Source organism: Lotus japonicus, chromosome 2 (genome assembly GCF_012489685.1).
Source record: "Lotus japonicus ecotype B-129 chromosome 2, LjGifu_v1.2".
In the NCBI taxonomy this organism is placed as follows: Eukaryota; Viridiplantae; Streptophyta; class Magnoliopsida; order Fabales; family Fabaceae; genus Lotus; species Lotus japonicus.
In genome coordinates, this window is record NC_080042.1 from 72,313,195 (window position 1) to 72,330,804 (window position 17,610).

The 17,610-nt window shown below is 36.5% G+C and overlaps 3 protein-coding genes across 4 annotated transcripts; all 3 read right to left on the minus strand.

Moving 5' to 3' along the window:
* Nucleotides 1–505: 505 nt before the first annotated feature.
* On the minus strand, nt 506–6,344 carry LOC130739345 (probable E3 ubiquitin ligase complex SCF subunit sconB). The gene is made up of 8 exons (XM_057591620.1): nt 6,029–6,344; nt 5,756–5,954; nt 5,390–5,490; nt 5,055–5,160; nt 3,547–3,764; nt 2,418–2,460; nt 1,375–1,613; nt 506–1,203 (listed from the first exon to the last, which is right to left on the minus strand). The coding sequence occupies exons 1-8, from the start codon at nt 6,232–6,234 to the stop codon at nt 861–863; spliced, it is 1,455 nt and encodes a 484-aa protein (XP_057447603.1). The 5' UTR covers nt 6,235–6,344; the 3' UTR covers nt 506–860.
* A 1,454-nt stretch (nt 6,345–7,798) lies between these two features.
* Nucleotides 7,799–14,868, minus strand: LOC130739346 (uncharacterized). 2 transcript variants are annotated; one of them, XM_057591621.1, is made up of 8 exons: nt 14,625–14,868; nt 14,342–14,537; nt 13,010–13,110; nt 12,184–12,289; nt 10,840–11,057; nt 9,716–9,758; nt 8,751–9,004; nt 7,799–8,567 (listed from the first exon to the last, which is right to left on the minus strand). In XM_057591621.1, the coding sequence occupies exons 1-8, from the start codon at nt 14,813–14,815 to the stop codon at nt 8,105–8,107; spliced, it is 1,572 nt and encodes a 523-aa protein (XP_057447604.1). In that variant the 5' UTR covers nt 14,816–14,868; the 3' UTR covers nt 7,799–8,104. The 2 variants fall into 2 exon arrangements, with proteins under 2 accessions (XP_057447604.1, XP_057447605.1); XM_057591622.1 differs by lacking the exon at nt 14,625–14,868 and having other exon boundaries at nt 14,338–14,485.
* An 825-nt stretch (nt 14,869–15,693) lies between these two features.
* Nucleotides 15,694–16,614, minus strand: LOC130736993 (uncharacterized). The gene has a single exon (XM_057588765.1). It carries the CDS (start codon nt 16,612–16,614, stop codon nt 15,694–15,696), a length of 921 nt encoding a protein of 306 aa, XP_057444748.1.
* Nucleotides 16,615–17,610: the final 996 nt, after the last annotated feature.

The following is a 17,610-nucleotide window of genomic DNA, read 5'->3' on the forward strand; positions in this document are numbered from 1 at the left end:
TAGCACATTCATTGTCATTCATCCTGTTAATATATTACTTGACAGCTGCTACATCTCATCTTTATATACATGTCTTGTATTTGCATTTAGATTAATCCTATGTCCATGGACTAGTTTTTTTAAAAAACAACAATGATTTGTGTATATACGTATAATGTTGACCACCAATCAACATACACAACAATCTGCAGAGTATATAAAAAGAAGAAGAAAAAGAACATGGTTTTTCTCTTTAAGCTTGTAAGCATATATGAATGGAAATTGTCTCAAATGGGTTAAAACAAATGTCAAATGAGGCAAGGTTAGCTTTAAGTTTATGCATGCAAATGAACAAACAACTTCAAACAGAATCAAGTCAAATTCTATAACATATAAACACGAGTGAAATCATAAAGGAAGAGAATGATCAACCACAATTAAAGTTGTGATGCAATTATGAACCAACCTGTACTTTGAAATTATGGTCAGAAACATTATTTCAAGCTATTGGGATGTAAAGTAATGATTAATTCACACCTCACTTTCTTTTTCATCTTAACATCAATGTACGGTTGTACTTCAAAGTTCAAAAAGGTTATTTCCTATCATTCTTATCAGAGTAGTCCTATTACTTCATACACCCTTGTACATAATTCACAATTCATGCAAAAATTAACAAATCATATTTTCTATTTGAATTTACCTGACTCGTGCTTAGGTGGGTCTTTCTACTAGAGGTATAAGCATTTCATAGAAAACCAACATTCTGACAAAGTAAACAGGAAATAAGATGATCTATACAAACTTTGGGAGCCACCAAGATCACAAGTCATCGCTGCTACCATCAGACAGAGAATTCCAAAATCTTGAAGGTGGGTTGTCTACTTGTCTTCTGTTCTGGGATAAGGTTTTGTAGCATTGTTGAAGTCCCTGAAACGCAAAATACCCAAATTTCTACAATAGCTAGCAGTGATAATTCTACAACCATCTACAGCCATTGCATCACAACCCATATCTTTAGACCCTGAAAAGCAAAGCAAGGGCCTAATCTTCACACCAGTATCAACTTCCCATACGTTCACGCATTCATCAATACGGCCCCCAGTAATGATTTTGTATGGATCCATGTGTAAGCAAGTTACTGGCCCACGATGTCCACCCAACTCGGATATCAGTTCTGGTTTTACTGGTTCTTGATTTCTCCTAATATCCCAGAGCATTGCTCTGAAGCATTTAAGTTTTTGTTAGAGCCCATTAATTAAAAATACCAACTAATTATAACATCATAATTCATCAAGATTTACCATTTCCACAGTAAAAAAGTCTAATAGACAAGCAATTCAATAATTTAGATGATTAACCACAATAGCTAAGTTTTGTCTCTCATAGTCATACCTGTCATCACTGCCAGTGCATATTAAATATTTTGAAGGGAAAGCGTCAAATGAATACAGCTTTGATGGATGCACAGCTATGGTGATGACTTTGTGCATTGTCCTTAAATCAACAGCAGTGACAGAGGAACCAGCTGCCACATACAACAGTGATTCATGGCATTTCATGTTTACAGGTGCACCAGAAAAAGAAGTCCCCACACAAGAAGATGATGATGTAGCTGTATCCCAAACCCGTACCTATCAGAAGCTCCATAATTAATTGTAAAAGATTAGCCTAAGTTTGGAGAAAATAATTAGGATTTAATTTCAATTCATTGATGACAGTTTAAAGTTTTTTACAGCATCAGCAAATCATATGGTGAAACTCTTGATGCATGTGTCTATATGTACGGATGTATGTATAAAGTATAAACCTAAGCTTAGCTACTTTAATGATGGGACACTTATTTGTTAGCTGCTAGTGTAAACTGTAAAAAATTTCACACTGAATGTGAACAGAATTTAAACTCAAATTGTTTACAAACAGTATGTTAGCAAGCCTGACCAATCAGCAACATTAGAAGCATAAAACAACATCCGCATGAACTTTGTCGTTTTTCTCAAATGGTTATGGCAGAATATAAGGTTTCAAACATAGGCCTTAACTGGAGCATTGAAGTGGAAGAAATATCTAAAAAGTAAGAACTTCCCATGGTTTGAAGCCACAAGTAATACGTCAGATTAATCAAATAGTGAAGGAATAATGCTTCAATACTGGACAAACAAAAATGTTCATTTAGTACTAAGGAAAAAACGCTCTAGATCTCTGTTAGCTTCCCCTACGAAAACTCTTTTTTGGAAACTGAACTTCACAGATAACTTTTTCCTCTTTTAGATTTTAAAGCAAACACAAACTTATTGATCAGTACCTATAGTCCTATACATAAATTTATGAAACACTCAAAGCATGTTAGGTAAATTAACAGCGTAAATGAAAATTCAAAATTAACTAGATAGACAAGTAAATTGACATGACAACATAAAAGACAGGAAAACACGAACCTTAGAATCTCTTGACATGCTCACCAAAAGCGATGTTTTGTGCCTGAAAATGAGGAAAGGAAGGATTTATCAATACATTAGCGCTTGGCGAAAATGATTAACATGGACACCACTCACTTCACGCATTGAGGAACAATAGTAGTAATGCATAAGCATACTAAGCAAGCAACACATCACAAATGTACAATTTTCGCCTCTTAAGCAAAGCAGTATTAGTTGACAAATTATGTATATACATACACCACCACTAAACACATTTGGATAACCAAATTACTTTCTACTTCATCCCCAATACTGATGAGTGATATTAGTATATGAAATTATGAATCACAGTATTCAACCATGAATTCGAGACATGTGTCAAAATATGAATTTAAATCAACTGTATAAAGAATGTCCCAGTCAATACTATATCTATCTCTACAGAAAAAATCATGACCAGCCGATATCAGTCAAAATAAAATACCACTAAAAAATCAATATGAGAGCATGCTTGTCAAGTTCATTAGTCAACTCTTGGACTTCAAAAAATTTAAGACCCTAGGACATAGAAACGTGTTGCTATTTATAACAACAGTAAAGTCTTTTCCTCTAAAGTGGGATGCAAATTGTATATCCATGTCAAATATTGACAGTTTTGTGTTGGCTGTTGACGAATATGTTAATGTTTGTAGAAAAATAACATTCTAAAGCTGGTTTTAGCAAAACCGAGAAGTTCAATCTGTACTCTGCAGCATCTCTAACACCAGCTAATCTCCTAGGCAGAGTACAAGAGAAATTATAAGAAACCTTAGCATTGAAAAATATTGCATCCCTAAATTACATTATATCCATAAGACAAGATACAAATCAACAGAGTAAATACAAAATACTTTTTATAAGATGGCCCTCCCTTCCCTATAAGAATTAGAATAAAAGTTAGATCATAAGTTTGAAATGCATTGGTGCATAGCATGCCTACCTAGTACCCACTCAAGACTTACCCAGCCAGATTAAAATAAAAAGGTAAAGAATAACATAATTAATTTACCAAGATGTCATCTACATTATTCAAAGATAGCGTAGGTGGAAGGAAAGTAAAGTAACAGAGTAGCAGTGTCAGTGAATACTTTGACGGGTCAACTCATACCCGGCAACTGACAAAAAATTTACAGGTTTTACATGCCCATAGAGTGTAGCCTTCAGAGCATGCTTTCCTCGTTCGCCACTTGAACCAAGGGACCATAGTCGAACAGTACTATCTTCCCCTCCACTAGCCAATACTTTGCTGCTACCCTCTCCCAACAATTCATTTGAAAGTGACAATACTGGACCGTTATGACCTCTCAAGCATCGCAGGCAAGAACCCTACAACAAGACAAGGATGAAGACACTCAGAATATGTTTGAGCACTAATTCTGAATTGAGAAAGAAATTCTATCGCATACACTGTTTGATCCAGATCCAGAGCCAAGGCTCCTACAGAGAGTATTTTATCTGCTATAAAGATTCAAATATACTTCTCACATATCCCCCTTACTTCACTAAATTACTACATATATTTTTGGTACATAATTACTACATATATTAATAGAGATAATTAACTTCCTTTTCTGCCAATAACTGCTCTACACAACAGTTCTTTAATTCTTCATCTACAATAACTGCCCAACAACAATACACAATAACTAACTAACTAATAACTACCCTCCATTACGAGGGTATCATCGATACACCTGTAGTACCGAAGACTTAGTGAGAAAAAAATTCAGTTTTCTTCTACTATAAATTTTAAAAAAAATGAAAAAAATGGTAAAACTAGCCATTCATGGAACATGTGTCATTGTTTTAACAGAGAAGTATATACTACAAGAGTAGTGTAGATTTTTCCCTACATTACACAGTAACTTACAATTAACTGTCTTACATGGCAATTCCCTTATTCCAAACTTTTCTTTTTGTGTCAAGCTGTTTTTTTATATAAATTTGTACTTATTTTAACCGCTATGCGTCTTCCGATATTTGCCCACGACGCTATCCGCTATATGAAATAGCGGATTTTAACAACACTGGTTTCCTTGGACTTGCACCCAGTGACACATCCTCTTCTAATTCCACAAAGTCTCGGACTCTTATCAGAATAAAGAAGAGGTATTACATAAGCAATATCTTGTTCCAATATTGGGAGGTGTGACTGTGTACACAGTACACTGCAAAAGTGCTTCCAAGAAAAAAATTTGCCAAATGTAAATAGTGCTTTCAAGGAGCAACCACAAGTGAACAGATAAGCTTATCTTAAAAAAGCTTTTTATTTTCTTCTTGGTTTTGTTTTGATTTTCTGTAGAATACATACAACACCAGCAATAGAAAATCAGTAACATAAATCAACTTAAAATATTTTTTTATTTACTTTTGATCCTACAAAAGTGCAAAGAAATAGGGGTAAACATGTATCTTATACATTCCATTATCGACCTTCTCTACCAGTCTACCAAGCATTAAGATTGAACATGATAACATTTCTCCATCACTCTCTATTTTCACTCACCCCTATACATTCTATACCTCCTACAGAAATCATCGCAAACATAACGGTGTAAAATAGGATTAAGAAACATACACATGGGCCTCTCAAATATTGCTTAAACTAAGCATTACCTTCCACCACAGACGAATGGAGTGATCACAGCTTGAGGTAACCAAAACATTTTGCTCCCCTTGTGTTTCACCTCGACACAGAGACATATCATCGTGGGAAAACAACCTGTAGTTTGATTATTTCAGTTAAGATTAAGCCAATTTGCTCAGAAATTTCATGAACTTTCAGTTTTTAGGCAAAAAAGATATACAATTACAGAAAGTGGGGCTAAAAATACGACTAAAAAATTAACCAATAAATACAAGGAGAACTACTTATGCCTGTTTAGATCATTCTATGAATCAAATACAGCTGATTAATTGACCAACCAAAAAAAAAATCCAACAAAGTTTACCTCATACAGGTGATTCTTGCTCTATGATCACTTAATGTACGAATAGCGAGTCCCAATTCCTCTTGATACGCATCCAAATTTACCATTTCTACAACTGAGCCCTAGTCACCAAACAATCAGCCGAACGAAAGCAAATATCAGGACAGAAAAAATCACCTCATTTATCTCCTTGATTTTGAACCTTTACACAACAACAAAATGAAACTTAGGTACAATTTTCATAACCAAAAGTAAAATCAAGAATCTCAAGACTCAGGCCATCAAACATGAAGAATAAATTCCTGAATTATACGCATGTAACTAACTAACTGGCAGCATCATAAATACGCATGTTCTTAGCAAAGAAAATTTTGTGTATTGATTTACCTGCGCGGAGTAAGCGTGGTTTTCATGGAGGAGCAACTGTGTGAAACGTTTTGGTTCTAAAAGAACGTCGAGACCTAAAGGGTCGAAGAACTTGAACTGCTGCGAGTCTGTGTACCTAGCCACGTACAGTTCCCTTCGACTCCGATGCTGCTGCGAAGAAGAAGAAGAAGCGCGAGGTATTTCTTGATGCCAACGCTCCCTGCAACAAGAAATTCAGTGAAAAGAGAAACGAGAGAATTTGAATTGATGAATGGAATTGAAGAGAGTTGCTACGTGAAGAAGCGTTGCCAGATGAAATCGGAATAGGCGACGCGCTTGAGTACGGTGGAGGTCATCGCCAGACTGCACACGTCGCGGGGGTTGAGGAAGGAGGCGCAGTGACCAAGGGTGTCGTCGTTCAGATCAGTTACGGTTGTTGCCGCCGGTGTCGCCGGTGATTGCGACTGTGACGGTGACGGTGGCGGTGACGTACCCGCCATTAAACCCTAGAATTGTGATTTTGAGAGTGAATGAATGGCGGGAAAGGCAAATTGAAGTAAACATAGGTTATGTTTGGAGTGATGAGTACATAATTCAATATTGACATTATGTATGAAGAAACATGTTTTAGAAGATATCTATATGTTTAATGTAATTCGAGCTTTAAGAGATTAATCTCATAACGAACAATAGTTGAGATACCTAAGAAACAAAAAAAAAATATTTAAGTCAATTATCTGTATTTTTACACTAGCGGACCACAACGCTTTAATTTTATGTTTTAATCTATGATTTTTATTTCACTTGTATAATTACTAGTGAGACACTTACTAATTCTGCAAATTCTCATGTTGGTCTCATCGATTAATAGTAAATGTGGGTTTATGTAATTTAATAAGATTTATTAAAAGATTACTTAATATATTAATATATTTTATAAGTTAAAGTGCGTAAAGCCTCACTTAGAAATCACTATCTCAAAGATATTTTAGATGAACGAACTACGACGCTCCATAAAATGTGAAATAACATATTAATACTAAAAACTAAACTATGTTTAGCTAAACAATCTGCCACCAAATTGTATTTCTTAAAAATATGTAGGAACTTGATCCCACACATGGGGGAAACTACAAATGTTAGTAACCAACTTTATATAAAGTCTAATTATTAAACGCATCACCCGTCAATAGCTACAAGAGAGTAACTCTAGCTCAGAGATCTCCCAAGTACCAAAATCCTTCAAAATTAACTCCACGACCATTCTGATAGCCCGCAACTAGATCATCAACAAACAAAGAGTTTGAAGTTCCCAGCTTATGACAAAAGCATTTGATCCACTTGTCATTGTTTTCACCAAGCACACTCCTGAGTCCTGGGCACACCTCCACAACTAACTTCTCTACTCACCTGAGAGACTCATCATTCATCAACACTGTTTCAAATGTTAATGGAATCTTTGCAGGGCTTTCATTGGGACGCGAACCCTGCAGAAGGGAAGTGGTGGGGGGAGGGTTGAAGAATTTTGTTTGGGCATGGATGGAAGAGATTAATTGGAATGAGAAAAATAATTATGAAAGCAGATAGTGGGAGAAAGAGGAGGGTGTGGAATTTGAAGAATCAGCTTAGGAGAGCAGAGAACCTGGAGTTTGACGGGGAGAGAGGACGAAATATTTTTAAATTAAAAAACAGAAAAAATGAGAAAATGACATGTGTATAAGGGAAGGTGTTGGTGTTGCCACATAGGGTTCACAAGTAAATGGACAAACAACTTTAAATATAATCAAGTCAAATTCTACATAACATAAACACAAGTAAATTCACAAAAGAAGGAAGAGAATGACTGAATGATGCAACACAATTAAAGTTGCGATGCAATTATGAACTACGTGCATAATAGACTTACAAAATAGTGTTTTGTTAACATTCGAAATATACATGATACACACGAAGAGAGTGGAGAAAAATAAGATGTATGAAAGATAATGTGATAGAAACAGAAAATAAAAAAGAGTAGAGAAGATGAGTAGAAGAAATGAAATTAAAAATAAAATAAAGTGTGAATGAATCCTTAAAATAATGACTTTTAGTCATTAAAATCATTTAAATCTTAACATCTATGTACGGTTGTACTTTAAATGTTTTTTCCTATCATTCTTATCAGAGTAGTCCTTTTACTTCATACATCCCCCTTGTACATAGTTCATAATTCATGCAAAAATAAACAAATCATATTTTACTATTTGAATTTACTTGAGTCGTGCTTAGGTGGGTCTTTCTACTGAAGGTATAAGCATTTCAAAGAAAACCAACGCTCTGGGAAGCAAACACAAAATAAGTTGATCTAAACAACTTTGAGAGCCACCAAGATCACCACTCATCATCATCATCCTCATTGTCATCGTCATCTTCATCTTCAGAATCATCGTCATCGTCATCGTCATCGCTGCTGCTACCATCAGACAGAGAATCCCAAAATCTTGAAGAAGGGCAATCTTCTATTTTCGTGAAAGGTTTTGTAGCGTCGTTGAAGTCCCAAAAGCGCAAAAGACCCCGATCTTCACAATAGCAAGCAGTGATAGCTCTACAGCCATCTATAGCCATGGCATCAAAATTAGATCTGCCCATATAATCTTGCGTTAAACAGGAAAGCAAGGACATTGTCTGTACACCAGTGTCAACTCCCCATACACGCACCATTTCAGCGCTCCCAGTAACGATTTTGTATGAATCCATGTGTAACATAGTTACTGGCCCGTCATGCCCATCCAACTCTGTTATCGGATCTGGTTTTGCTGATTCTTGATTTCTCCTAATATCCCAGAGCATTGCTCTGAAGCATTTGAGTTTTTGGTCAGTGCTCATCCATAAAATATATCAACTCAATATTACATGATAATTCACTAAGATTTAGCCATTTTCTAAGTAAAAAGTAAAAACAACGAATGGACAAGAGCAATTCACTAATTTAGATGATTAGACACCACAATAGCTAAGTTTCTTCTCTCAGTCATACCTGCCATAACCTCCAGTGCATATTAAAGATTTTGAAGGGAAAGCGTCAAATGAATACAGCTTTGATTGATCCACAGCTACGGTGATGACTTTCTGCATTGTCCTTAAATCAACAGCAGTGACAGAGGAACCAGCTGCCACATACAACAGTGATTCATGGCATTTCATGTTTACAGGAGCACCACGAAAAGAAGTCATTCCCACACAAGGGGATGAACGAGCAGAGGATGATGAAGCTGTATCCCAAACCTTTACCTATTAGAAGAACCAAATTAATTGTAAAAGAAGAGCTCAAAATTTGAGAAAATTATTAGGATTTAATTTCAATTCATTGACAGTGAATTTTTTTTACAGCATCAGCAAATCATAACCTAAGCTTAGCTACTATAATGATGGGACACTTATTCATTAGCTGCAAGTGTAAACTGTAAAAAATTCACACTGAATGTGGACAGAATTTAAACTAAAATTTATATTTTTTCTCAAATGGTCATGGCAGAATATAATAAGGTTTCAAGCATAGGGCTTAACTGGAAGAAATATCTAAAAAAGTAAAAAGTACTGGAGCATTGAAGTGGAAGAAATATCTAAAATGTATGAACTTGCCATGGCAATCAATTTGAAGCTACAAATTATACGTCAGATTAATCAAATAGTATATAAATAATGATTGAATACTAGAAAGACATAAATATTCATTTAGTAAGGAAAAAACACTCTAGATCTCTGTTAGCTTCCGCTAGGAAAACTATTTTTTATAAACTGAACTTCACAGATAACTTTATTCCTCTTTTAGATTTTACAACACACACAAACAACTTATTGATTAGTACCTATAGTCCTATTGAAACAATCAAAGCATGTTAGGACAGGAAAGGAAGAATTGACAGTGTAAATGAAAATTCAAAATTAAGTAGATAGACAAGTAAATGGACATGACAACATAAAAGACAGGAAAACAAGAACCTTAGAATCTCTTGACATGCTCACCAAAAGTGATGTTTTGTGCCTGAAAATTGAGGAAAGCAAGGATTTACCAATATATTGGCACATGGCGAAAATGATTAATATGGATACCACTCACTTCACCCATTGATGAATAATTGTAGTAATGCATTAAGCATACTAAACAAGTGACATCTCAAAAATGTATAATTTCCCCCTCTTAAGCAAAGCAGTATAAGTTGACAAATCATATGAATACATACACCACTAAAACCACATTTGGGAAACCAAATTACTTTCTACTTTCTCCCTAATACTGATAAGTGAGTATATGAAATTATGAATCATAGTATTCAACCCATGAATTCAAGATATATTTTAAAACATGAATTTAAATCAACTGTATAAAACAAGTCCAAGTCAATACATCTCTAGGCAAAAAAATCATGACCAGCCCAAATCAGTCAAAATAAAATACCACCTAAAAATCAATATGAGAGCATGTTTGTCAAGTTCTTTAGTTAACTCTTGGACTTCAACAAATTTAAGATCCTACGACATAGAAATGTATTGCTATTTACAACAGTAAAGTCTTTCCCTCTTAAGTGGGATGCAAATTGTTAATCCATGTCAAATATTGACAAAGTTTTGTGCTGGCTGTTGACAAATATGTTCATGTTTGTCAAAAAAGAAAATTCTAAAGCTGGTTTTAGCAAAAAAAGGAAAGTTTAATCTGTACTATGTAGCATCTCTAACACCAGCTAATCTGCTAGGCAGGTTAAGTGAAAATTATAACTTATAAGAAACCTTAGCATTCAATAATACTGCATCCCTAAATTACAGTATATCCATGAGACAAAATACAACAAATCAATAGAGTAAATACAAAAGAATTTTTATAAGATGGCCCTCCCTTCCCTATAAGAATTAGAATAAAAGTTATAAGTTTGAAATGCATAGGCACATAGCATGCCTACAGCCTACCCACTCAAGACTTACCCTGCCAGGTTAAAATCAAAAAAAAAAGAATAACACAATTAATTTACCAAGATATCATCTACATTATTCACATATAGCATTGGTGGAAGGAAAGTAAAGTAACAGATTAGCAGTGTCAGTGAATACTTTAACAGGCCAACTCATACCCGGCAACTGACAAAAAATTTACGCCTTTTTCATGCCCATAGAATGTAGCCTTTAGAGCATGCTGTCCTCGTTTGCCACTTGAACCAAGGGACCACAGTCGAACAGTACTATCTTCCCCTCCACTAGCCAATACTTTGCTGCTACCCTCTCCCAATAATTTATTTGACAGTGACAACACTGGACCGTTGTGACCTCTCAAGCATCGCAGGCAAGAACCCTACAACAAGACGGATGAAGACACTAAGAATATGTTTGAGCACTAATTCTGAATTGAGAAAGAAATTCTATCTCATACACGGTTTGATCCAGATCCAGAGCCAAGGCTCCTACAAAGAGTATTTTCTATGCTCTAAGGATTCAAATACACTTCTCACATATCCCCCTTACTTCCCTAAATTACTACATATATTTAAATAGAGATAACTAACTTCCTTTTCTGCCAATAACTGCTCTACACAACAGTTTTTTAAGTCTCCTACTACAATAACTGCCCAAAACAAGTACACAATAAATAACTAACAAATAACTACCCTACATTACAAGCGAATCTTCAATACTCCAGTGGTACCAAATACTTTTATTTTTAAAAAATTGAAAAAAATGGTAAAAATAACCATTCATGGAACACGTGTCATTGTTCTAATGGAGGAGTACATACTAGAAGAGTATTGTAGATTTTTCCCTACACTACACACTAACTTACAATTAACTGTCTTACATGGCGATTCCCTTATTCCTTGTGGAGTAAACCTTCCAAATGGTTGGTTTGCTTGGACTTGTATCCAGTGATACATCCTCTTCTAATTCCGCAAAGTCTCGGACTCTTACCAGAATAAAAAAGAGGTATTACATAAACAATATATTGTTCCAATATTGTCAGAGGTGTGCAGACTGTACACTCCGAGAGAAAAATTGCCAAACGTAAATAGTGCTTTCAAGGAGCAAGCACAAGTGAACAAATAAGCCAATCTTAAAAATTCTTTTTGTTCTTCTTGGTTTTGTTTTCTAGTAGAATACTGAACTTACTCTACATACAACACCAGCAATAGAAAAATCAAATGGTAACATAAACAACTTAAAATATTTCTTTTATTTACTTTTAATCCTACAAAAGTGTAAAGAAATAGGGGTAAACATGTTACTTATACATTCCATTATCGACCTTCTCTATCAAGCATTAAGATTGAACATCACGATGTTTCTCCATCACTCTCTATTTTCACTCACCCCTCTACATTCTACCTTTCCTACTAAGATGCATCCCAAACATAATGGTGTAAAACAGAATTAAGAATGTGTACATACACATTGGCCCCTCAAATGTTGTTTAAACTAAGCATTACCTTCCTCCACAGACGAATGGAGTGATCACAGCTTGAAGTGACCAAAACATTTTGCTCCCCTTGTGTTTCACCTCGACACGAAGACATTTCATTGTGGGAAAACAACCTGTAGTTTGATTATTTCAGTTAAGATTAAGCCAGTTTACTTAGGATTCCATGAAATATCAGTTTTTAGGCAAAAAAGATATGCAATAACAACTCATAAAACGCAAGACAGACAATAATTCCTGGAGTGTTAGTAGTGGCACCAGGCTACCAGCCAACAAGAAGCCCGCGAGCCACGCTTCATACTATTAACCTTTCGCCCTAAGCTAACAAAATAAAGTAATTTCTAATTTCTAATTATTGAGCCAGAAAGTATGATTCCTTTTGGGTATTGAAAGAATCATTAATTTTTTAGTTTATGCATACCTATGACAGTATGACTACGTGTTAGCAATTTACTTTGTTGCAAAAAGCGTGGAATATCATATTACATATACGCTGTACTTCAGCAACCTAGAACTTTGAAGGACCCTTTTCAATCAAAACAATAAATATGATTATAATATAATAGAAAAGCATCAGCAGAAAGTTTAATGTGTATTGTTAAATTTCAATGCTTTGATTTCCAGTTAGTAATAGATTCTTTTTTCTATTAGCATTTCCAGAAATAGTTATACAAATGAAAAGTAAACAAGTTTGGTTACAGCTCTCGTGTAACATCATTTATTAAATTCAGAAAGTGGAGATACGGAGAATTTCTTATGCCTGTTCAGATCATTCTATGAATCAAATACAGCTGATTAATTTACCAACAAAAAAAATAAAATTCAACAATGTTTACCTCATACAGGTGATTCTTGCTTTATGATCACTTAATGTCTGAATAGCGTCTCTCGATCTCTTTTGATAGGCATCCAAATTTATCATTTCTACAACTGAGCCCTGGTCACCACAACAATCAGCAGAACGAAAGTGTGAAGAAGAAGGTATCAGGACAGAAAAATTCACCCCATTTATTTCCTAATTTTAAACCTTTACGCAACAACAAAATAAAACTACAGTACTATTTTCATAATTAAAAGCAAAAATAAAATAAAAAATCTCTCAGAGACTCAGACCAAACATGAAGGATAAATTCCTGAATAATACACGTCGAGGAACAAAATGCTGTTGGACTATTTGCTATTCTTTTACAATTAGAAAACATCGCCTTCAAATAAAATAACAATTTTATGGTTGAGAATAAAAATAATTTTATTTTTTCTCAAAGCAAGGCAATGTAACTGGCAGCATCATAAACCAGCATGTTCTTAGCAAACACAAGAAAAACAGAGTAGAAAGTAACAATTTGATAGAGAAAACATTGTGTATTGATTTTCTGAATTGTGCTTGATATACATAAGCTAGACGATTTATAGTATTCATTTCACACAGCTAGTAAGTAACTGTCTCTGAGCATTTCCATTCCATCCATGAGTTCTTATTTTGGGTTCTCAGCTCTATTTCTGTGGGTCCAAAGTGTCACATAAGATATAAGCAGCCGATGCAAATTTCACGGCAACCACGGGTTCTTATTTTACTTTTGGTTGGGTCTCACAATACCTTATATATTTATATAAGTCGTTGCTGAATGAGAGATAAAATATAATTTTTTAATCTACAAACTCAAAAAGCAAAGTTACTTGCAGAGGCAATTGAACCTTATTTTTAAGAACTAAGAACTACAGCTCAGCATTCTCCTATAGGGGGGAAATATAGCGACTTGTTCTTAGCTTAAGAACCTAAACTAAAGAACCCCCATTGGAGATGCTCTAACAAACTCACATTGTATGTTTCTAACTAACTAACTAACAACTCCAACTATAGTTAGGCTAACTAACTGGCTCAACTCTTTCTACAGCTTTGCTAGCACATTCTACATCAGGTTTTACCATGTCCAATACATGTACCGGGAAAAAAAGTAAACAGTCAAATTAGTCCCTAATTTTATAAACGAGTTTGATTTTAGTCCTTTGGCGGAAAAATGGCATTTAATGACAGTAAGAACAGCCAATAATTATAAAAATGACCGCTACTAAACATTATTTTTCCGCCGAGTAACTACAATCAAAATCAGCGACTAATTTGACCACGGTTAACCCGAAAAAAGAAAACAGTCAAAACACTCACCCACCTGCACGGAGTAAGCATAGTTTTCATGGAGGAGCAACTGTGTGAAAGGTTTTGGTTGCAAGTGAATGTCGAGAATGAAAGGGTCAAAGAACTTGAACTGTTGCAACTCGGTGTGCCTAGCCAGGTACAGTTCCCTGGCTCCATTTCCACTCCAATGCGAAGGAGAGGCGCGAGGTATTTCATGCTGCCAGCGCTCCCTGCAACAAGAATTTCAGTTCAATGAAAATGGGGAAAGTGAAAAGAGAGAATCCGAATTGATGAATGGAATTGAAGAGGATTGCTACGTGAAGAAGCGTTGCCAAATGGAATCGGAATAGGCGAGGCGGTTGAGGGCAGTGGAGGTCATCGCCAGACTGCACACGTCGCGGGGGTTGAGGAAGGAGGCGCAGTGAGCAAAGGTGTCGTCGTTCAGATCGGTTATGGTGGTTGCCGCCGGTGATGGCGACTGTGACGGTGGCGGTGACGGGCCCGCCATTAGACCCTAGAATTATAATTATGAGACTGAATGAATGGGGGAAAGGCGAATTGTGTTTTGAATACATTTTCTATTGTCCGTGCATCATCATTTTTATCTTTTTGAAATAGTTTAACATATTTTTTTTTACTTATTAAAAATGTGTTCACTCTTTTTAAAATATAATAACTCAATCACATTAAATATATTGAAAAGTGTGTTGTTAGAATTTCTCGAGTGTGTAATGAGATTCGTGTCGTGTGACTTCTGTTGGAAGTGTGATGACTTTGAGATGGAGTTGCGTTGCATATGGGGTTTATTGCGAAAAGGGTTAGCGATGGTGGCTTCAAGTTGAACAAGGGGAGCGGTGGAGAGGAAGGAGAAGGAGGATTGTAGGTGACTGGGGTTGAACTGAGGGAGCAGTGGGGAGGGAGGAGGAGAACAGTGCGTAGGGGGAGTCTAGAGATCGATTCCTAGCGAGTGCAATTTATCTTTCCGATGTATAAAAAAAAAAAACTTAACCTGCTTTACTTAGAATAGAATGTCAAAAGGGGTTATGTATATTTGCACAACTTTTTTCTTGTGTACCATAAGGAACCCAAATGTGAGTTAATTTATATAATCTAATAAGATTTATAAAAATATAGACTTAATGTTAGTATTTTTTATAAGTTGGAAGGGTAAAACCTGAAAAAGAAACTGGATCAGAGAATTCTTAGAGGTTACTACCTTAAAGATATCCTAGATGAACAAATTATAACACTCCATAAGATATGTGAAATAAAACATGAATACTAAAAGTTAACACATGAGCATGTTTAGTTAAACAATCAACCACCAAATTGTCTTTCCTAAGAATATGTTGGAACTTTTTTTTTTGACTGGAAATTTAACATATATTAACTTGACCTCGGCAATACATTCGAAGCAATAAACGAGCGGATACAAGGGGGAGTACAACCTAACCAAATCTCATCTTGAGAAACTAGCGCACGCTTTGCTAGCCAATGAGCAGCACTATTAGCCTCCCTAAAAACATGAGAAAATGAAATACAAGAAAATAAAGGCACCATGCATAACAACTCTTGAATTAGAAGATCAATGTAAGCTCCACATGCTCCCCTTGTTTGCACCTTCAGAATCACAGTCTGACAATCAGCTTCAGCACAAAGGCTCCAAAGACCCAAATCCCGAGCCAGCTTCACACCCAATACAAGGCCAGCCGTTTCTGCCATCTCCGGTGACCACGCGCGCTTATCCTGCTTGCAACATGCGGCCACGACCATCCCTCTATCATCCCTGATCACAGCTGCCAGGCCCCAATCGTTGTCAGCTCCCGCCGCATCAACATTTAACTTATAATACCCCGACGGCGGTGGGCACCAGATGCGAGAGGAAGGCGGTGAAGCAGAGGCTTGAGCGTGCCCACCCAGCTGCTGTTGTTTGCATTTGTACTCATGAAGCTCCTGGATTGCAAACAACGCTACATCAGTCACCACACTATCTTTATTATCAAAGCATAGCCTGTTTCGAGCCCTCCAAATAGCATACGCCACCGCACACACACCTTCCACCACCTCACGGGGTGTAGTCTCAATGAGCTCCAGAAACCAGTTCACAAAAGATCCCACTGGATTATCCTCCCAAACAATTCCCATAATGGAACTAAACCACGCCTGCTTGGCCCAGGGACAATCTCGAAGCAGATGGTCCAAGGTTTCTTCCACCCCAACACAACGAGGACAAAACGGAGAGCAATTAACCCCTTTGTTCCACAAACGTTTCCGAGTTGGGACAATATTGCGAAGAACTCTCCACATAAAATGACCTTGTCTTGGCAGAACCTGTAAGTTCCATAATTTCTTTCAACCGCTGTCCACAGTAGCTGCAGAAGCTCCCTCAGCTTCATGTCTCCCCCAGGCTCGGATACAATGGTAGGCATACTTAACCGAGAATTGGCCATTAGAAGCATCAGCCCATATCAACTTGTCCTCCGCTTGTACGTTCAGCACAGGTATTTGGAGCACTTGACTCGCTTCAAAAGGGAGAAAACAGTGTAGCACACGTTCCCTATCCCACTCATTCCTATCCCGATCAAGCAGTTCAAACACATGCGTAAACTCACACCTGTGCGGCCTACGAGACCATACCTTGTGCCCATGCTGAAGAGGAAGCCAATTATCATCCCAAATACCTCACTACCATGACCCACGCGCCAGAACGAACCTTTCTTAACCACCCAACGAGCCTGGTGAATGCTCCGCCATGTGAAACTAGGGCTATGACCAAGAGACGCCTATAAAAAATGTTGCCTCGGGTAGTATCTTGCTTTTAACACTCTAGACATAAGAGAGTTGGGGAAATGACATAACCTCCAAGCCTGTTTAGCAAGTAAAGCATCATTAAATGCTTTGAAGGATCGAAAGCCCATACCTCCCTCCTTATTTGGTTGGCACAAAGAGTCCCACCGAATCCAATGAATACGCCTCTCCCCATTCTTGCTTCCCCACCAAAATCGAGCAATCATATTCTCTATATGTGTACACAAACCCAGCGGAAGAGAGAAACAACCCATGATGTAAGTTGGAATTGCCTGAGCCACAGACTTGATCAAAATTTCTCTTCCAGCAGCAGACAAATAGCCCTCCTTCCAACCCTTAAGTTTCTTCCAAACTCTGTCTTACACGAAATCAAAGACTTGCTTCTTAGATCAACCAACAAATGTATGGAGACCAAGATATTTGGAGAGACTTTCAACAGCCTTAACCTGTAAACAACCCTGCAGGGCATCTTTACAATTTTCTTCCACGTTTCAG